This window comes from Chaetodon auriga, chromosome 19 (genome assembly GCF_051107435.1).
Source record: "Chaetodon auriga isolate fChaAug3 chromosome 19, fChaAug3.hap1, whole genome shotgun sequence".
NCBI classification, from domain to species: Eukaryota; Metazoa; Chordata; class Actinopteri; order Chaetodontiformes; family Chaetodontidae; genus Chaetodon; species Chaetodon auriga.
In genome coordinates, this window is record NC_135092.1 from 19498386 (window position 1) to 19520692 (window position 22307).

Consider the following 22307-nt stretch of genomic DNA (forward strand, 5'->3'; position numbering starts at 1 on the left):
ACAACACAGTAAACCTATATGAATCAGTCATTTGCCTAATTGATTGCTACCATTTATCTAAAGAAATACATCTTAAGATAATAAGACTACCTTTATCCTGCTTTTCTTAAACGTATTTTATGTGGTGGAGGACTAGAGTGCTCTCAAGTTCTTCCTGCAGTGGTTACAGTATGTTACTGCCTCAGATCTAAGTCTTAACATTAATAAAAGTGAGTCATTTTACTGTGCTTGTACAGTTTTTTGAGGTTGGACACATCATCATCTTGCTACAAGCGTTTGAAGACCCATTCTGAGTGTTTCATTATAATCACAGTGGATCCACATTGTGCAACAGTAAACGCTGAGGCTGGAATCTGACTTTGGTCAAGTGACCTGAGCCTCAGCCACTGTCTGAGCTGATAAAAGATAGGAGAGGCCTCTGAGACAGCAGTTACCAGGAAGACTTGACAGACGTCCTACCCGACATCTGAGCATGTGAACATTGAGCCGCTGCAGCAGGAAAAATGCTCAAAATTTGAGAAAATACAAGACAAATGGCCATAATAATGTAAACAATTTATTGGAACAATGTACAGATTCAAGCAATGGTAACCAGTCACATCCACTATATCATCTTACAAATATTACAAAATTACTACAGTACAATATAGATTCTTTGCATGATCCAAAATATTTGGTGGCCCCAAAAGTATTACTTTTTTTTAAATTCAGCAGCTTATTAAAAAAAAAAGAAGAAAAAAAAACATGTCTATCAAAATGATGTTTTTGCTTTTACTAGCAAAAAAGATGAAGGCAGATAGTCTAATCAAGTTTGAAGGCTAAATGAGAATACAGGAGTTCTTTGACTAGACATTCCTTAATATTGGTGGGTGCTTTATAAAATACAAATTTTCAATAAAGCTTCATAGAAAGTCAAACATTATATGTTTGTAACAATATGTTTAGAAATTGTCAACCTATTTCTTTGCTTTTAAATTAGGTGTTACCTATTTCTTTAGATACAGGATACTGTATATCTACCGCAAAACACCAACAAAACCTCAAAGTATTCGCTCTCAAGGCGTCGTGTACACGTTACACTAAATATTTACCGTAGTCTGACAACAATCACTTGACAATAAGCACATCAAGTATGTGCGAGTTACCATTTTATCCTCCCCCCTGCCTTGCAATCGTAATCACGTTCGACAGCTAGCAGTGTTACGCACATGTAACATTAATTACACCCACGGTTAGCCATTTCTAATGTGAAGGGCGAGAGTTCTGCGAATCTGAAGTGGTTGAAGGAGATGCATAAAGGCGTACACGTTGGGGAAATGATAACAAATAACACTGAACACAGACAACCTGAGGTTAACACATAGGAAACACATATTCAAGTAGTGAAACACAACTACGATGTATAGCAGCAGTCAAGTCAGAAACACAGCACAGTAATGGTGGGGGTAGTCACAGACCTACACTCTTTCCACGAAAGAGTCACAGGACCGCGTGCACGCACCCCATCAAGCCGTGATTACTCCATTTTTTTGCATGCCAAACAGCTGGAATGTGACAGACAAAAATCACTTTGAAACACAAAATGACGTGGCACATACAAGTCTTTGCCTCTGTATTCCATGATGCATTTCAATCACCTAAAACCAGTTACTTGTTCCTTACTGGGAAACATTATCATCAGACGACTTTCGCAATCTTATAACCCCGTTGCATCCAGATACTTACTGCATCAGGTAAACACATTTTTTTTTCTTTTTAGCAGCAATACTCAATGATCTAACGTCATATAGTGAAGGGTTTGGCTACATATTAATTTCAAATTTGAAGTGCATGTCATGTGCATCACAAAAGGGTTAAAATACTGCAGTTAATGCTCTGGCCAGCAGAGGAAAAATAACGAGCTGGGCATAAAAAAAAAAAAAAACTAAAAAACTTCCAATTTCTCCAACCCATCATGGAATACATTCAGGCCATCTGTAACTCAAACACTTACACACTTTATAAAGTAAAACAGCGCAAAACAACCAGAGACGATAACATTGTTGTAGTTTCACAGTATTTGAAAACTAGACATCCAGCTATGGGGTAAAAGTTTAGGGAGAACACTCCAGCAAGAAAACGTGAAAATGTACTTTTTAAACCTTTAATTGAAGCTCCCCTCCCTCCCGTAATCCCCCTCCCACTATATGTTGGGGTGTGAGGGGCCACCAACATGCAAGAGATGAAAGCATCCAAGTACCCCACGAAACACAACCACCCAAAACATTATACAGTCACCCTCAAGATCATGCTTTTAGCACAAGAAGCCAAACACCCAAGAGAAACTAAAGAAACCCTTTCAGCACATTGAGAAATAAACATTTAACATTCATTCGATGGACTGCGTGGTTGACAGCCAAAGTCACAAAAATCACTAAGACGGGATTCGTGTCGTCGCGGCGTCTCCTTCATTTTTCCCTCCATGAGGCTCAGACAACAGAAAGGACTGTGAGCATCTAAAGCTTCGCTATGCTTGCTGATGAATGTCCACGGCAACATTCACACTACAAGACCAGACTGGGAGATTTCACTCCGACGGCACATCACAGCCAACATTTTACACATTTCCCTAGTTCGGCGTGTAAACCCAGTCATGCTACGTTACGGCTGATTGCCGTAATTCTCTGGTAGAGGAAAGTAAAGTACTGTAAATAGATAAATTACAAGGTCAAAGAAGAACCTTACCACAGGGCAATGACAGCTGTCACACGCAACACACATCACTAATGTTCCACAGCTTTTCACAATGATACAAGCATGCTACCTATTCCCAGAAAAGCTGCTCTTAAAAGTAAATCTTGTGCTCTCCAGTGACATATTTAACAGCCTTTGCCCTGCTAAAGAATAGGAACACGGAGAAAATCTGATAACTCTATAGGTGATAACTTATTCTTGGTTATGACATGATGTTTCCCCACACTTGGATCCAATGAGATGCATTCTGAGCATCAGCTGCTATTCCTTAGTTTGAAGCGATCCTTGTATTTGGAGAAAATCCTCTTACTTCTTCTAACTCTACTGGGAGAATTCAGTTTTGTTGAGAGCTACCACGTCATTCACCCGGCTGACACGACTCTAAATGCTCTGAAGACGCTTCCTGCACAAACCTGTCATCACATGCGACCTCCTCGCCTAACCGAAATCGTACATTTCTTTTCAGTAGTTCAGAAAACAAGATGCTTGGGGAATAAATGGAGAGAAAAAGGTGATCCGTTCGTTATTTCTGATTGAGATGTGATTCGATGAATTTTCCTCCCATGATAAGGTTGTTCTGCCGGCCCCTTTCCCCCCTCGGCTGTGCGTGGGGGCAGTGAGCACCGCAGCTACCACCTCCCTCCCACCCCGTCCATCAGGTCGGGGAGGGGTCCGCACCCCTTCCCTCCCCTCAGCAGGCAGACCCTTCCCCCCTAGTAAAGGGTAACATGTTCCCTGGGTAAAAGAGGTTCCCTATATTGTCTCCCATAGTGAACGACCTGTGCAGAGAGAGAGAGGCCTCATTAGAAACGGGAACATTTCTCACATAGTAAACACTCAAATGCATGTTTTTCTACAAGAGCAAACGATATGAGGAGGAAACTGACCCCAGTGATGAGGCACGCTGCCGCGGAAACAGTTACACCCCGTAAAAGGTTGCGAGCCGTTCTTTCAGAGGCATGGGGAACTGATCTGAGAAGCGCCTCCAGTTGTCCTCGCCCACCTGGTTCTTAAACCCATGAAGGATCTGAAATGAAACACCAGGAGGAGTCATGACGGCGTGCCGCCTTTCAAAATAGATCTTGTGCATCACTGGGTTATTTTATATCTGCCAACTGTAGACACTGCGTTTGGTCACTAGGGGGAGGGCAGAGTGACTGGGTGAGCGAATGAACGTGATCTTAAATCTTGAGCAAGTTTTAACAATCAGTCTATTTCATGAAGTTAACTAAATCAGTTTAGCCCTTTAATCCAGTCATTTGAGCAATTTTCAGCTTTTACCTTGCAGAACATGTCTCTGAGGTCATCCTTTGGATTTACCCAGGAGGCCACTGCGTCACAGAAGAATATAAAATCCTGTCCCAGAGAAGAGAGGTGAGGCAACATTTCAACTTGCAGAGCAACTGACAACAGGATGACCACGCTGGCATCGTAGTGCCGGACCTCACCTGCACTACACCTCCCGGATTTACACTGATCATAGTGCAAATTCCTCTGAACGCAGAGTCTTTCTCCTCATTGTCTCTTATATTTCGTAGAGAGGTGCACCTGACAACAGGGATGACCAAATTTAACGTCACACACATCAGAACAAGAAGCAGAAACTTGCATTAACAACTGGCACTACGAACGACTACATGAATCAATACGCTAACAGTATGTTTCTGAGAGATAACAAATACAGGCTAATTCATCCTTAATACAAATGTAATTTTAGGTGTTTTCTTATCATCATCAATACTTGTCTTCCTTATCAGTAAATACATATTAGTCTCTATGAATACATCCATGTGTGTCTATCATGACCTGAGAGATAACCAACAAGTCAAGCATGCACACAAAACAGATTCAAATAAAACAAATCAAACTTTTTTTTTTACTTTTAACAAAACTACTTGGAGCTCTTAGGACTTCACTTTGGTCTATGAGCAGTGTGTTCAGCAAACACCTCATCTATAGCACCTTGAAAATAACATTACTTTTTAGGTTTGGGGTCATCTTGGGACAGGCACATGCAGCTGGGTGACTACTCAGTGAGAAAGGGATTTAGGATTGCTTCCTTTCTCTGTGGTTGAACCAGCAGGCATGTGACAAAATCTGATCCCATGCATCTCTTAGGTTAGCAACAATTAACAATGACAAAAAACTAGAAATTAAACAAATTAATGTATAATACATGAAGGTGCTACTGAGGCAAAAACAAAAAAAACAAAAACCACAGGTAGGACCTAAAAGAGGACAGGGTTAGTCACATGGTTGGCAATGATTACGAACTGATAAAAAACCAAAGGAAACAACTGAAAAAACTTCTTTTGAGAAGGAAAGTGAGGAGCGAGGAGAGGAGAGCAGCAGGGCAGAAGAGGGAGCGACAGACGAGAAGATCAGAGGAAAGCAGAGAGGAGATGAATTAAATAAAAGATTGAATAATACACACCAGGGTCTTATAAACTGCTGTAGCATGGGTGCCACCTCTTGAGGACAAACGTAACCAAGACGACCAATTGTTATTGCTAAGGTAACGCAATCACGGTTACACACCACCAAACGCCAACCAAGACATGAGCAATGAGGAGGGGGGGAGAAAAATAAAGAAAAAACAAACAACTCAGAGACAGAAATCAACAGAATCCGTGTATGATAATAAATAGATTTCACTAGCGTTGGTTATCGCTGCCCCTGCAGTCAGGGGAGGAATGTAAAGTGTGACACTCTTAAAAAAAACATACAACACGTTTAAGGGAGAACACATCGACAACTTTGACAGGACATTCATAGAAAAAGGCAAACAATGGCATCTGCTTTCAGAAACCCTCTGATCGTACAGCTGCGCAGATCAATTACGGAGCTGATCGCTTCGTTAGCTTGATTTTTAGCTGAGCTGCAGCATGTGCAGTGTGTGTGTTTGTGTGTGTCTGCGACTGGCCTAAACAAGAGATTTCTCCCTTAAACTCACAAATGTTAATCTTCACATAACAGAAACGTGTTGTTTTTGTGTTCTTTTGAAAAGAAATGACAGATTACTCCAAGCCAACTACATGGAGGGAGACTAGTATCCAGCACAGCAGGTTCTTATGAGGCAGAGAGGAGGGAGGACCTAAGTTTAAGAGACACAAAACTATGCAACATTCTCATTAACAAACAGGCATTTATGAACAGTCCAATGACACATGCAGAAAGCAGATGGTATGCTCATTAGAATAAAGTTCAGTGCAGGATAAGCTGATCAGAGGCAAACTGAGAAGTGCTGCCATGCGCTCTCCACCAATTTACCGCCACATCCACCTTCAACCACTGTGGAATTACATGGCTGTCCGTTTAAATTTAGCCCCAGAGATAAACTGGTTCTGTTCATCTCTATGACGGGTACGCACGGCCGAAACACCTGGCTTTGTTAATCAATTTTGTAGCCTTTGGTTCACTGCCGTGTTTTCAATTAACGCATTGAAAACACGCAACGAAACGGTGAAAAGCTTCACTGGTTAGGCGCAAACATTGACAGATTCTCATGAAAGTCGGCTGGCACGACACAGTTATGATTATCGTGTATCCTGCATCAAACATTGGCCATTCTTAACAACATTTAACATCTATTGGCAGATATGCATCCACATTTAAAGAACAGTAAATAAAAGCAACAAATAAACTGACAGCAAACAAACAGGAACACATCTACAGAGTCCCTACGTCTTCTTCAGTCTGGGCAGCTTACACTTCACCCTCGCATGCATCTTTCTGACGAGACTCGTCTAATCCTCGTTTCCAATCAGTGTTGAAAAAATAAGAGCACAGTGTAACCTTTCTTTTAATGCTCTACGCTGGGTGCCCTACATTGAATCAGTTTAGGTGTTCTGTCAATCATCTGTGAGTGGTTCTTGTGTAAGTGTTGAGAAAAGTCTAAGAGCAGACTACGTGAGGCGGTGAGCTCGCCTGTCTATCTCACACACTGCCTGTGCTCTGCATTTTCTTCTGCTTCAGTATTCTGCTTCACCTGATGGTGCTCAGCCAGTCCACGTGAGTTAATTCCAAGACTGGGCACTTGCACGGCTCGCTTGATTCAAGAGTGTCGAGAATTTCGAACAATGGCGTGCGCCCAGGGTTTCGTTTTCTTTCATCTCCACTTACAGGCCGCGCCGCCAGGTTGCAAATCAATAGCTGGAATGTTTCGCATGCTTTGCTGAAACAAGCGAAACCCGTGAGGCTCACTGCTTGGGAGGGGTTTTTGGCTAGAGATTAAAGGGCGGGACGGGCACCCTAATGAGTGTGGTGAATCCTGGCTGCATGGACCTGAGTGTGTGAGCACCTCCCTGTGTGTGGCGAGCTGGCTGGCTGGCTCAGCACTGCCACCGAGTGGTACCTGTGTTCTCCAGAAGAGTCTTTGGGGTATTGGGCCTGTTAATGATCTCCACCAGCTGGTGCAGCACCATGGCAATGTACGGCTGCATTTCAGGCCCTGGGGGTGTAGGAACAGTGAGAACCAATGCAAAGAAATCTGCTGACTGTTTACTGATAAAGTATACAGTGGAAATGGTGAGATACTGTGAGTATTTGTGGAAAGAGAAGCACTCACCCATTTGTATAGATATCTCTCCAATTGCCCATGTTGCATTGTTGCACACTGATATTAATTCTGGGTTTAAATTAGTACCCAGTATGGGCATAAAATCAGCTGGAAGAAGGAGAGCAAGTCAACTTAGCAACTGACTAACAACTTATGGCCAAACTGTTTCAGAGTTAGCTGCATGCTACATACCAATGCATGGTTTGACGTGTTGGAAACAAGCCTTTGTCAGATCCCCCAGCAGAGCAAAAGAACTCTGACGCACCTCTGGCATTTTGTCCTGAACAGTTGGAGAGAAAAGAACAAAGCTGAGCGACGAAGGGACGTGAGCAGTTCATCAGATAAGCAGCGTGTTTGACAGCTCTTCACCTGCATGCACTGGTACATCAGGGTGAGGATGTTGCTTCGAGCAACCAGCTGCTCAATGGTGCCTCCCAAACCCTCAGCCAGTCCGCTAAGAAGATCCAAAGCCACGATCATGAAGTCTTTGTCAGGGGCCTCATACTGGTCCGGCTGGGACTGATGGAGCTAGAGGAGTGACGAATGGTGGAAAAGAGGACAAGAGCTGAATGAAATTTACATGAGTCACTATTAGATAATCACATTATAATTACTTATAAAACCTGAGTTAAGATGCAAAGTTCAGCTCTCTATCCTGAAACGGCATTTCCCCTCCAGTCTGTTAGTGACTGCAGGTACCAGCACATTAAACCTGCATGCATTTATGTTTTTGGCCACCTGGGGGCAGTGCAACCAGCTGTAAGCACCACACTCCACAGAGTGTGTAGATGTCCACATCTGAGGGTCTGACACACTCACCATGGCCTGAGCGAGGGTCTTCTGGACCAGGTTGACACAGCGCTGGTACACGGGCTCACAGTAGGGCAGGAAGCCGCTCTGCAGGGCAGTGGCTACGGACGACAGACACTGAGGAGGACAGGCGGGGGGGTACAGTCAGCGGCCTGTCCACACGATGTTACCATCACAGAACTTGGACTGACTCACTGTCAACTGAACAGAAACTGCAGACTCACCTCTAATAGAGGAAAGAGGTCTTTGTCCTCATCTTTCAGCTGGTTCCACTTCTGGATCAGTGGAGGCATCAACATCTGGATGTATTCCTGACAAATAACAGATTAAATTAAGTCTTGACTCAGAAACATGATGCAGCTAATGAAGGGGTGTGATAATTGCAGACAACAATGCAGCCACCCATACACTCAAACAAATCTGGGAAGCATGGAGGGTTTGTTGATGCTTGTTCACTCTCTGGGTATGAGAATGTAACGATAACGTCAAAAAATACACTTACTACTACAGAAGTGAAATGAGGAAGACCGCTTAAAAAGTATGTGCTAATCTCACATTCACAAGGAAATGAAACTCAGTCTGTGTGTCTGCTCTCATACCGGTTTATTGAGATGGTGCCCCACAGAGTCTGCCAGGGTTCCTATGGCGTCGTAAAGGATGAGCAGATTCTTGTGCTGGTACTTGCTGAAAGCGAACACCAGTGTGTCTAGGATGAATGCCAGGTAGGGCACCAGCTCTGTGCAGGCCTCCTCCTCCAGAGTGGCAAAGGCACTGGTTGGGAGGGATTAAAAAGAGGAGGGGGGAGAAAACATACAGTGAGCCACGTGAGGCTATCATCTCTGAAGCATGAAGATATCTGGATGCATCTCAACACCTGCAGGAAAAATGTGCAGCTCGCACTGATCCAGATGCAGTGCAGTTCCTCGTGTGCTGTAAAATGACGTGGCTTTATCATGACCTCCCGCTCACCTGCACGCGGCCTCCTGCACACGTTTGTTGCTGTCCAGGATGCGTTTGAGCAGCTCCGTCATTAGAGGCTTCAGGTAATTATCGGGGGGCTGGCTGACGACCCAGTGGGCATAGCGGCTCAGCGTCCAGCAGGTGATGGAGCGCACCAGGGCCTTCTTGTCGGACAAACACTGCACCAGATGGGGGATGAGCTCAGGCAGGTATGGGATCATGCCCTGCATGCAGCCTGGAGACAGGGATGAAAACAGGGTCATTTCCTCCAGGTCCACACTCTGGAAACTCCCTCTGTCCCCGTTTCTTTTTACCTTCCCTGCTTACCTTCTGCTATAGCCCCCAGCACCAGGATGCCAGACTCTTTGACGACCCACTCGGGATGGAAGAGCAGCTCTTTGAGCAGGGGCAGAATGTGCAGCAGCAGATCGTCCCTGAACACGTTGGCCAACACGTCCAGCGCTGCGGCTGAACACTTGCCTAATGTTTGGTGAGAGGTGGAGAGACGTGCATACAAACATAGAAGTGTGCGGACAAACATCATACAGACATCACAGGTACAGTACACACACACACACAAACACAAGACAGGTAATCAATACAGCGCACGGTTCCTGCTCTGAGTAAAGACGGTGGGAGATGATGAGGGGACAGCTCATGATAAGGAGATCTACACCGCTCCATTCACACAGGCACTGAACTCACGCAGGTTCCAATCAGAGATAGTATCATCATCATCATCCAGTTCATCGTCCTCATCTTCCTCTTCCTCGATTCCATCGCCCTCGTGCTGCTGAGCGACTGTGCGGGAGCGGTGGAAGCGCGGCCTGATGTCTTGCTCGTTGTCCGGGATGGCCTCGTCTTCCTCGATGTCCCCCTGACGATGAATGCGCAGGATTTAAGAAACTCATCCATTTTGTATATTTCAAACTCAGCAGTAAAAGTAAGTAAAATCACTATGAAAGTTATACAAACATCTACAAAAGTTTGTGTTAAAATGTGTAAAAGTGGCGCTGTGACGCTGTGTCGCTTAACTGAACCGCCTGTCGCCCTGAGTCATGGGGCAATTCATTGTCTTACCTACAGGTACAAATATTGGGCTATATAAACTGACCTTGAGCAGGATAATGTCAATCTCGGAATACTTCATCCCGTTGACAAGCACCGGAGTGAGCCTGGAGACGAAGCCAGAGGAAAAATGATGAGAACAAAGGGCAAGGATAGGTCGAAGCACACAGGCAGTCACTCACATCCGATTCCTGCTGAGGGCTCAGTTTAACGCTTGTATGTCGAGTTTAATGTGACAGCGTGGTGACAGATGTTACAGCTGAGGTCAACGGCCACGCGTCTTAATCAGCCGTCCCGAGGTGAAGATGAAGAATATCATCCCGGTGCAAGGTCCTCACTTACTTACTCCCAAGGTTGCTATGAATCAACATCAATATTAGGGCTGGAGTGTCAGTCTGTGTACTGTATGCACGTTTGTGTGTGTGTGTGTGTATTCTTACTGGGAGAGGTGTCCACACAGCACCTCCTTACACACCGGCTGCTCCGCCAGAGTGAGCCAGAACTCACAGGCCTCCAAGGCTACATTTTCATCTTGGTCCTGAGTCCTCTGCAGCATGTACTGAGATGAAATTAAGAGAAATTTAATGTGTAAAAATGTACAGAAACACAGATAAATACATACACGTATATACAAGCTCCCTCACCTCGATGATGTTATGCATGTGTGGCAGCAGACGGTCCAGGCGGACTTCCAGCAGCATGACCAGAGCTCTGCACACATTCTTCCTCACCTCTGGCTCCTCGTCTGTTGCCAGTGCAAACAGGTTCTGCAGAAGACAGACAGACAGACAGACAGACAGACAGACAGACAGACAGACAGACAGGAGTCAAACGTCTCCTCTGAACGACTCACAGCAATGATGATAATTGAATAGTGAGTAAAATACAAAGAATGTTCCAGAAGAAATCTGAATGGGGAGGGACAAAGTCAGTACAGTAAGATATCAAAGTATGGTTTCTGGTTAAAATAAATACACTGGTACCTAAAACTAGTTTAAAAAGGACAACATAAGGTCAGAAGTAAAACACAATCACAGCTTGAACCTTTTAAACAACATGTGATTTTAAGAAGGGATTTCAGAGACGAGCTGAGAGGTAAACCAGAGCCGAGCTGTCAGCGCAGCAGCTAGTATTTACTGAAGTGAGAGACAATGACCTCAGGCAGGGAGCTCATTCTCATTGGGCAATTTGTCTTCCAGACAGCACATAGTTAGGCGTCTTTATGTGTGTACACACAGACACAAAAAGGCGACAAAGAGCAGCCAGGCTTGCCTCAATGAAGGGGTCGATGTGCAGCATGAGAGCCTGAGTCCTGCTGATGATGAACTGATTGACGCAGGCGATGGCATGAGACCTGCAACACAAACACCACCAGTTAAGAGCCACACAGGCATGTTTTCCTCACATGTCGCATGCTATGAATGCAGCCCCTGTCTTCTTCTTCTTTGCTCTGTATCCACTGATTTAACCTACAAATGGGGAACTCTCTGTCAACAGGCCCGTTGTATTAGGACAGGCTGAGGCTTCAGCCGTGTAATCATACAGACCTTTAGTCTGCCTTGGAAACACACTCTGTGTTAAGATGAGTTACGTTGTGTGAAACAGACATCTGTTCTCTATCAGAGCAAAGTGGGGCTAAAATAAATGGCCTACTTTTCCCACTGAAGATTTAATAGGTCTTATCTGTATGCAAAAAGCACAACAAATGCCATACATTTTCCAAAACCAGTGATGAATCACTCATAGATTACTCATTGGAAATGAATTAACCCAGTTGGCACGACTGGAAGATGACTTGATACCTAATCTTAGGACTGCTGTGCTTGAAAAACTGCAAGAACTTGGGGATCATGATGTTCAGAGGACGATCCAGCATGTCACTGTCCAGGATCTCAGCAGAGTCCTCACAGATCTTCTGCAGGGCTCCAAACGCTCCCTGAGGGACAGAAAACCAGAAAAAAAACAACAGAGAGAGTGAGGAAAATCCAAGCTGGTACAGATTCCTGAGAGGAATTTCTCTTCACGCACAACCCCCACCCATCCCATCCTCCAGGCAGGTCAGACTGCAGCTGCAGACGAGGGCTTGTGGAGGTGGAATGGATTAAGGTTTAGCTTCTTTTGGCATGACATTTTTACAATACACTCACAACATATTATTAAAATATGCTCATATCTTATTGGCTCTGCAGGGAACAAATGTAGAATCACAGGTTTACAAAGCACAGACAGGTCACACAGAGGATCTCATCCCTGGTTTTGCACAGTGCGAGTGCTCAAAAACATGTGTTCATCTTCAATAGGATTCGTCCACTTCTGCTCTAATAACCTTCAAACAGTTGGCAAGCAGTCACACACGCACGCACACGCACGCACGCACGCACGCACGCACGCACGCACGCACGCACGCACGCACGCACGCACGCACGCACGCACGCACGCACACACACTCCTCTTTTTCTTAATGCAGGCTGCTCAGCTGATGGTTAGTATGCATGTTCACAATATGCTGCAGACTTCAGCGTCTCTCGCACAAACGCAGCCTGAGAGGCAGACAGAACGGCACAGCACGGACACGGACGCCGTCTGAAACGCGTTTCCATGGAAACAGCTCCCATGTCGGCGTTCCTTTGAGATGACGGATACAGAGGGGTCTCAAAAAAAAATAAAAATATGGAGGAGCCGAAGGGATGCAGAACGATGAGGAGGGTGAGGCCGTGCCAAGGTCACAAACAGAGGAGACAATGTGCAGCCGAGCTGAAGACAGTCGCCTCCCTCATTAGTATACAGGTGATTCACTTTCACCTCGCAGGGCAGAGGAAAAATCACACTTTCAGAGCCAGAGCAGGAGATTTCATTATCGAGCTCTGGGATAAAAAAAAGCGGTGTCGCAAAAATGTTATGCGTGACGCACTGAGACAGACGTTTGAAGTGATCGAATGCGTCTGAGACTTCGAGCAAAGCACCAGATTTAGACCTGAAGACTTAACGTGCACATGAACACGCACGATGGCAGATTCAGCCGTCTGCATTCAGGACCAACAGATCCACAGAGGGTGTCACCTCCACTGCCCTCCATTCGGTCTTCTCCTACATCACGTTGTTGATTTCAGCTCAGCATTCAACACAATTTCCCCCTGAAACCGCTCGAGCCCCACACTCTGACCACGCTGGATACTGGACAGTTCACATCCACATCTCCTCTGCTTTAGTGCTCAACACTGGGAACCCCCCCCCCCCCGGGCTGTGCTCAGCCCCCTGCAGTTCATGCTGTACACCCAGGACTGCAGCCCCCGACATGGAGAGAAGTCTGCTGTGAAGTGTGCAGACGACACCTCCTTCATCAGCAGGGTTTCACAACACGATGTGGATCCATTTCTGGAGGAGATCAACAATCTTACAGGATGGTGCACTGAGAACAATCTACTGCTCAACGTCAACAAAACCAGAATGATGCACACAGAGGCGCCACCAACTGTCGCCCTCAGGTTACACGAGATCGTGATTAACAGTCCTGCTGCACAAATCACATGATCTTACGAGGCAGCTGGATGGCTGTCGCGCAGCCCACAGGGAATATATAGCAGAGACACTAAAGTCGTTTTCTCGTATGAGCTCTTGGCAGAATCAGGTCCAAACATTGACACCAGACTGCACAGCAGCTTCTTTCCTCAGGCTGCGGAGGCAAGAGTTCATTTTTATGACTTATTATTTATTCATCCATTAATCTAATTTTTGTTTTGTGTGTAACATAAAGTGACAAAGACGTACTGAGCAGGACACGAGAGCGCTCCCACCGCGGCGCCTCCCGTAAGTCAACAGGGAAGGGCAAAGAGATGGGAGTGGCCTTCAAGCATTCCAGTGACGCTCAGGCATCTCAAATGTAATCCGGCCTTCGAGCGGTGCTACGGGAGGTCGTTAAACGCGAGAACGTTCGTCACGCACATGACGGCGAGCCAGGGAAAAGAGAGGCATGCATTTAGTCAACTAAACAGCTCTTTGAGACTCCCGCTCGGGAAATGTGAACGTCTCGAACGAGCACTGAGGTGACAAAGCGTTTTCATACGTGGTCGTTTGCCCTCAACTTGACCCTCGCAGCGCCATCGCAACCCCTTTCCAACTGCCATTTATCAAAACAGTAAAACTGCTCACAGGCAAATCCTATATTAAGCCATCCACCAACATTAGACTTGGCATCCGACACACCTGCTCATGTCTTTTTATAGAGCTTGCAGAGACGGGTACGGTGCGGCTGCACAGGGGAATCTTCCTACAACTACTGCTCTTAAACCACAAGTAAGACAAGATGTTAAAGCTGCAGCTCCTGGTGTCAATGTTATTATCTATACTACAGAAATGCATGTGCTGTGTGGTACATATCGACAACTGTTGAAAAAAAGCTAACTGTCCTTCTGCCCAGCATCAGCTCCTGGTTGGACTGGTGTGCGCTCATACTGAGGATAATTCAGTAACAGAGCGATGAGGATCGTCTTGCATTGATGTGCTTACTGTAGACTGATCAAATGGCCTGAAGCCAACGTGTATTCACGTTTTTCCCTGCTTAGATTACAAAGGCCCCAAACTGTCCGCTGGCAGCCATCAAATACATTTCCAAAACAGATATCAAAGTGCAGGTGGCAGTGATGGTGTGGGTGATTTAGGTGCGTCTATGGCAACAGTCAACACCTTGAAAAACGAGCTCTGCACGACATGGATGTTTGCGGTCTCTAGTACACTCGTAAGGTCTGCTGCAGAGAGGACAGCACTCGGCAGACAAGCTGAGAAACACAATCTAAATTTTCAAAGGAGCTTTCCTCATGAAAAAAATGACCCGACGTGATATGATTATAGCCAACATTTCCTCCATGTTCTGCATCATAAAGCAAGCTGTGCTCCCCTCTCTGGGGTCTCAGGTGTCACAGGACACATTTAATGAATTCCTCTCTCTGGGTCTGGATGTTTCTGGGAAACAACTACATTCACCTTTTTAGAAATCTAATCACCGACGACACTGTGAACTCCTGCAGATAAGCTGCAGTAGATCAGAGGTAAAGAACAGCGTGACATATCCATCGCACCTTTAAAACAAACTGCTGACCTCTTCTTGTCCTCTATTGCCATTAACATTGCTCCCCACATTCATTTAAACAAGACAAGGGCATAAAAGTATAAGAGACACTCAATGGAAACAGCATGAAAAGATCTACCAGGGCAAAAGCTTTTAAGAATATATTTTGCACCTTTTACCACAAGATTAGAAGACACTTTTTCACGCGGCACCAACTTCACCATCTTCAACATCGGACGCTAAGAAGCTTTCCAGCCTCCAAGCTGCTTTTGAAAATCATAGCGAGTCTTATGAGGAGCTGCTACATTTGCTCGCTGTTCGGCATTAAACCTCGCACACACACACTTCAAGATCCTCCGCAGTAAATAGCTGACCTAAATCTCAGCATCTGAACGAGCTTTATAAGAGAGGCGGGCTGCGGTGCTACAGGGGGGAGTCTTTTTTTTTTTCTTGTCACACCTCTTCCTTAAATTTCAGACGGTACAGCGCAGTGAAATTCACATCCCTGCTCCGAGGGGCGATGAGTAATCCCGCCAGGATACGTCTGAAATGCCCTTCAACGCAGCTGAACGTAGCACGAAGCTACTTAACTCCTGCATGTTCTCTAATGTAACGCGTCCACCTTCCCGACGGTGGCTGACAGGCAGCAGACTGCATATTAACGTCCAGGGAGTTTAAGTGAGCTTAAGTATGGGTGCGGCACCATTACACAGATCGGACATCCACTACAAGCTGCTGTGCTGTAATTTCAGTGGTCACTGCAGTGGAGCGTCTGTCCACTGCTTCACTGTTGTAACTGTAGAAGTGCTGACATCAGCGAGAAATGATGACATCAAGCACGTCCACCTGATGCAATCAAGAATTCAGAAATACTATACTGTATAATGATGAACTACAGAGGAAAAATACTTAACTATAAGACAGAAAACTGGGTTGTTTTTCCTGATATAAGTCAGGAAACGGGGTCATAATGATTTTCTGGTAAAAAAAAAAAAGAAGGGCAGAAAGAGAATAACTGATTCCACGTTGAATAATCTGTAGTTGTGGCTGCCGCTCCAGCTGTGAGGCTGCCTTTAGCTCATCTGGCCAGCAGGATGCTGTCCAGATGCTGCTTTAATGCTGACCCAGCTCTCTTCCCTTTCCACGATAAATAAATAAACAAACGAGCAGACGTGCTGCGCCGAGCGCTGAGACACGCTTACTTATGGCGCAAGTGTGCTGTAACATATGATCACCAATGTGCATACGATTAATCTCTCTGTACACCTCACTCACTCACACACACACACACACACACACACACACACAGAGCTATGACAAAAGTGACTTGATCATCATATCCAAATAAAGCCAAGTGTAATCCCTTAAAGATACTGCCACACAGACACTGGTTTTGCCAGTCCCAGTTTCATGTTTGGATCTAATGCTTGCTGATTAAGCTGGATCGGGGGGGGGGATGTGCAGCAGCATTCAGTTCTTAAATTGTATATCCTTGTTAATTTTATTCCAAATATCTGTCATTTGTGCAAGATTAGACATGTGAATGTTTTCCCTCATGTTCATCAGGCTGTTATGACTGTAGAGTTTGAGCTGCTGCAGCGTTTATCAAACAGATTTTAAAAGTCCTCTGTGGTACAGACAAGCATAAAAAAAGGATACTACCACACACAGCAGGTCCCCGACCAATGAGCAGACAATCTGATCCCACATCCCTCTGCGTTCGTCCTCACCTCGCATGTGTTGTAGTCCTCGGAGTCCAGCAGCAGGCAGAGTTTGGGCAAAAGCTCCGGCCAGTTCTGCAGCTCTCCCTTGGAGGCAATGGTGGTGATGAGGATGCCTGCCGTGGGAAAGATTTACTGTTAGTTAGATACCAAGAAGGCACAGGCGGTGCTTTCCGAGCAATCGAAACAAATCCATCAAACGCACACCGTCGAACGCCACGTTACATTGACTGATAATCTGTAGGGATGTGCCTTCAGCTGGCACTGTCACGAAAACAAACACATTTCATGAAGCTTATTGTTGGGCTGAATGGCTGCTGGTGTTAATCACATGTAAAACTGAATGCAGTCATCGTGTTAAAGAGTATCAGACAGCAGCCATCATTTATCTGTAAATGTGTGGTATTTGAATCAGAGCTGAGATGTCAAGCTGGGCTGAATCACACCGGTTTTGTCTAGCTCTACTGCAAATACTGACAAATTTAGACATTTCCCAAAAAACTGATGTTCAAATGAGCAAATCTGCACCACCAGAGAGTTACAGGGGACAAATAATGCACGGCGCGTCCCAAAGAGCTGCTCTTAACAGTCCTAGAGTGGAGCTGTGGTGAGTGAACAGTTCATGTGGCGTAACTCACCCACAGTGGCCCGGATGAGGGGAGACGAGTCTCCGATGTTCTGGAGGCACTCGCTCTTGATGAAATCAGACACGCCATTAGGGAAGTTCTGATAGTGGGCTTTGACGTTGTTCTTCAGGATCAGCCCGCTCAGGGACCGGGTCGGCTCGTCTTGTCGGGCGGAGAAAGAAAAACTGATTATTGAAGTGTAAATAACATTTTAGCTGAGTGGAGTCCAGACAAAGGCTGCTGTGTTGTGAGGGCTGCTGATTTGCTCTGTAATAACTCAGGACATGACTGCTGTCATATTTGTTTTCATTCGATCCAGCACAGTCCAAAGGACAACAAGACCTGTTCATATGAAATACAAATGATTCACCCAAGATCTGGATTTATTATTCTATTCAATTCTAAACATCTGTGGCTTGTTGCATCTCAGCTGAGAGTAAAAGCACATCCAGCGACACCATCCTAAAATGTCTTAACACCACTTAACATTTCGGCCATCTACTGTGCAGACAGCCAAGCCAAGAGTTGAGCGGTGCCAGGAATTAGGTTTAAAATTAGAGTGACCCATATTCTGAGAGCCACATCATCTGTGACAAAGATGCCACCGGGTCACCCGAGTCATGGCCGAACAGACCTGTCAGCGAGCGCTTACATTAAAGCGACATGTCTGACACACCGTCCAGTCCCATCGGACGATCCAGGAACACGGCACAGACACGAGTAAACAACGCAGCGAAGCAGACGGAGAGCTTACCTTCTGACTTTAACTTCGTCAAGACAAATATCAAGTAGTTGTTGAAGTCTGGATACTGGTTCAGCTGCTCAAGTCTCTGGGAAAGAGGGTTGAGGAAGACAAGGTGCTAACTGTACCAAGCGTGTTAAAAGGTCGTGAGCACATCAGCACTGCAGTCTGTTACATGCTAATAACGAGAAAATCAGATTTTCATCTGAAGAAATGTAGAAATAGCAGAAGTTCATGTTATCAAGTGGTGCTTCAGTGTAAGAGCGTAACAGAGCGTGTTTTTAGGGGGTCGTAAATACGTCATACGATGTGACTAAATACTGTACATACCCAGCCAGATGGCGTATTTAGGGCTACGGCAGCAGCTTGTCTATGAGTTAACGATGCAGTGCACATTAAGTGTTACATAAGTGAACCATTTGGGATCAGGATGCAGCAGATAATTGTTCTCTAATGCAAAAGTATGTACAAAATACTGTAGCACGTTTGCGCGTGTGACGCTGATCGCCTGGGATCCCTCCTAGTTTGATGATGTCGTGAAGTAGCGTGGGATCATGGGAGTTGTCCCCCATTGTACCTTTAAACGCCACATGTCCACAATTGCAGCTTGTTTGCTTTGGAAAAAATGTCACCTCTGAGATTTGACATGTAAAGCCAGATCTTTAATGTTTAGTTACAAGCTCATTGCAAACTCAACAAGACAGTGTTGCACGAAGCAGCTGTTAATTAATTTTGCAGGAGCATGATGCAACGTGAGGGGGAACACTCATTAGTACACCTTGCTAATACCAGGTTGGACCGCGTTTTGCCTTCAGAACTGCCTTAATTCTTTGTGGCATAGATTCAACAAGGTGCTGGGAACATTTGTCAGAGATCCTCATCCATGTTGACGTGATAGCATCACACGGTCGCTGCAGATTTTTTGGCTGCACATCTGTGATATGAATCTGCCGTTCAACCACGTTCCAAAGGTGCTCTACTGGGCTGCGGTGTGGTGACTGTGGCGGCCATTTGAGCCCATAGAACTAGAGAGAGAGATGATGGGAGCTGTGTGACAAGGCGCGTTATCCCGCTGGAAGTAGCCATGAGAGGATGGGGACACATGTCATAAAGGCGTGGGCACGGTCAGCAGCAATATTTAGGAAGGACAAGGTGTTAAAAAGGGTGCTCAGCTGGAGGTATGGAGCTCAAAGTGTGCCAAGACTCCAACACCACCTGAACTGTGGGTTTTATTTTTTTTTTCCAGGATGGCGAAGGCATAACCCCGCCCCTTCTCTGCCTCTGATTGGCTCTGACTCTGACATTCTCACCCTGATCAAGCTCAATCTTCAGGCCTACAGCTAACCAACCCAACCAAAGACAGCAACAATCAGCACCAAATCAGAGGCCGGGTCACGCCTTCGCCATCCTGTAAAACAAAAAGTGCTGATCCAAAGCAGGATGGACGTCTGCTTTCATGCTGGTTACACCAAATTCTGATCCTACCATCTGAACGTCGCAGAAGAAATCAAGACTCATCTATCCAGGAGACAGAGAGCGTATATCATTTAGTTCCATTGGCACAGCTCACACTGGGTAACGTATACGACATCTTTGGTGGCTCCTGGGGGGTCTTCTGCATAGCCCACCCACTTCAAGGTTGAATGTGTTGTGCGTTCAGAGATGCTCTTGTGCAGAGTGGTTATCTGAGTTACTGTTGCCTTCATATCAGCTAAAACCAGCCTGACCAGTCTCCTTTGACCTCTGCCTTCAAAGACATGACCCCCACCGCCAACCATCACACGTTCAAACTCACTTATATCACCTTTCTTCCGCACCCTGATGCTTAAACTTCATGTAATCGTGCCTTAATGCAGGTGCTGCCACGTGATTGGCTGAAGAGATATCTGCTTTAACGCGCAGTTAGACAGGTGCCCTTAATAAAGTGGCCGGTGAGTGCATATGGAGGCGATTAACTAGCTGATCAAGTTTACATGTAACTGTAACATTAACCTAGCTTATAACACACCAGTTTCTTACAGTATAAAGGGTCACACAGGAGCGAGTTAGCACGGCACGGCCTGCTTTGCTAGCAGCATGCTGAGCTTGTTAAGAGACAAAAAGCTCCAGCCGGTCAGCACCTGCGTACCTGCTTCTAACGGTAACCTCGGCTAGTGTTAGCTATCGCTAGCCTGTTGAGTCTGACATTAAGCGCTAACAAGTCACGAAAACGTCTGCTAGCACACACGTCTGCTTTGGCAAAGGATACTTGCTGGACGGATCTCTGCGTGGACGTATCTGGCGACTGAGACTCTTTCAGCAGTTGTAAAATTTGTTGGAGTCCTTGCTCGTCTGGCTTCCACTCACACTCCATCTTGCTCTGCTGCGGATAAAGAAATAACATTGGCTAACACAGAGGACTCACTGAGGCGCAGCCCTACAGCACGTAAACGTTACATTAGCTGGACGCGTAAGCTAACTTTACACACCAAGAGGGCTTTTACCTGTTTTGACTTGGCCGACGTGCTCGAGTGTCGCTGACTTTCTGTTGAAATGTGACCGTCTGTCTGGGTTTTCAGACATGGGCCTGTTACAGCGGGCACATCCGTTTTCGCAACAAGCCGAAGAAGCTGCGGGCCATACAGACTCGCGTCGCATTTATCTGGCTGCCTCATCAGCTGACACGCGGCTGAGCGGTCCTAGTGCTAGACCGATTTAGCCAGACATGTTCGCAAGCCTGCGTACTGTTTTCATTATTAAACACCAACACCTCCAAATGGGTTCTGATATGCGCTGGAACCGCCAGAGAAAGAGCGGCAGTGAGAGAGAGGAGAAAGGATGAAAGGATAGGAGTGGATTGGAACGCAGCCCAAAAAATATGGCATATTTCCGACGGCACGTGAAGGTAGCACCGCTCGCCCACAGGCCTGGTCACTGCCGTCGCCGTTGCTTTAGAAATGGAGTAAACGTAAAACAGTGACATCTAGCGGATGATTGTGTTATTTTTATTCAACATGCAACTAAACAGGATTTACCCGAACCTCACGCGGATCCAAGCATCACCAGGTATCCAATAAACCCAATTCTCTGAACATAACTGCAATCAGAAAAATAAGAATTGGCTTCATTTGGCCAAGTTTGTTTACACATGCAAGGAATTTGCTCTCAATAGTTTCAAGAACTGTTTACAGGAAGATAGAAATACATACAAAAGAAGAAAGAAAGAAAGAAAGAAAGAAAGAAACACAGACAGCTAAAAACAAGGACAAACAAGCTGAACAAAGACAAGAAATAAAATAAACGTAGAACTATTTTGTGCATAGAAGTAGATGTAAAAACAGGAAAATGCAATGTCTAAATGTGGAAGGGAATAAATATTGAATGGATAATACTGAGTGACTGAAGTGGGTGGATATGTACAGTATATGTATAGATGTCTACAACTTTGATGATGGTGGGTGATATTTAAATATGCACAGTGTGTATGTTTAAAGTGTAAATATATGATTTATAACTTGGAGGTAAGTGGATATTTTAGTGTCACAGGGTTAGTGATTCCATAAGACTAATTCAAGTGTTTATCGTAGCGATGACCTGTTTAAGTTCATGACTTACAACACTACTTTCTATTTTTTTTCCTTATAATAACACGACATTAGCTCATTCGTGTAAGCAATAAAAGTCTAAATAATCTAAAAATAACAATGGATACATTATATAGATATTACTACAGCAACATTTTACATTACAGTCTTACAAAATCATTACAGAAATATATTCTATATTCTCTCTCGATATATATATATATTATAAATTGTATGTAACACCATTGTAATTTTTGTGTTTTCACACCTCCATTTTATTACATAGATTCAATGAGGTAATTATAATGTGTTGGTTGCCTATCATCAAAAATGCTGCAGGGGGTGAAATCCACTATTTAAGTCCTAATTTTTTGATATTGTAAGATATTTAGAATATCTTTTATCTATAAATATTCTCTGCCTTGAGACGTATCTCTAAATTATGGTTACAGAAATGATGT

General features: G+C 45.1%; 1 protein-coding gene across 2 annotated transcripts; it reads right to left on the reverse strand.

Annotated features, from left to right (window-relative positions):
* Nucleotides 1–543: 543 nt before the first annotated feature.
* tnpo1 (transportin 1) lies at nucleotides 544–20906 on the reverse strand. 2 transcript variants are annotated; one of them, XM_076757787.1, is made up of 25 exons: nucleotides 20767–20906; nucleotides 20532–20645; nucleotides 18296–18371; nucleotides 17554–17703; nucleotides 16925–17031; nucleotides 11932–12065; nucleotides 11402–11483; nucleotides 10774–10896; nucleotides 10570–10688; nucleotides 10176–10236; nucleotides 9767–9938; nucleotides 9389–9541; nucleotides 9071–9296; nucleotides 8701–8872; nucleotides 8326–8412; nucleotides 8111–8218; nucleotides 7661–7819; nucleotides 7484–7571; nucleotides 7301–7399; nucleotides 7088–7183; nucleotides 5168–5243; nucleotides 4182–4281; nucleotides 4015–4089; nucleotides 3621–3760; nucleotides 544–3512 (listed from the first exon to the last, which is right to left on the reverse strand). In XM_076757787.1, the coding sequence occupies exons 2-24, from the start codon at nucleotides 20634–20636 to the stop codon at nucleotides 3653–3655; spliced, it is 2676 nt and encodes an 891-aa protein (XP_076613902.1). In that variant the 5' UTR covers nucleotides 20637–20645; nucleotides 20767–20906; the 3' UTR covers nucleotides 544–3512; nucleotides 3621–3652. The 2 variants fall into 2 exon arrangements, 1 of the variants encoding a protein (XP_076613902.1); XR_013079208.1 differs by lacking the exon at nucleotides 5168–5243 and having other exon boundaries at nucleotides 20767–20888.
* Nucleotides 20907–22307: the final 1401 nt, after the last annotated feature.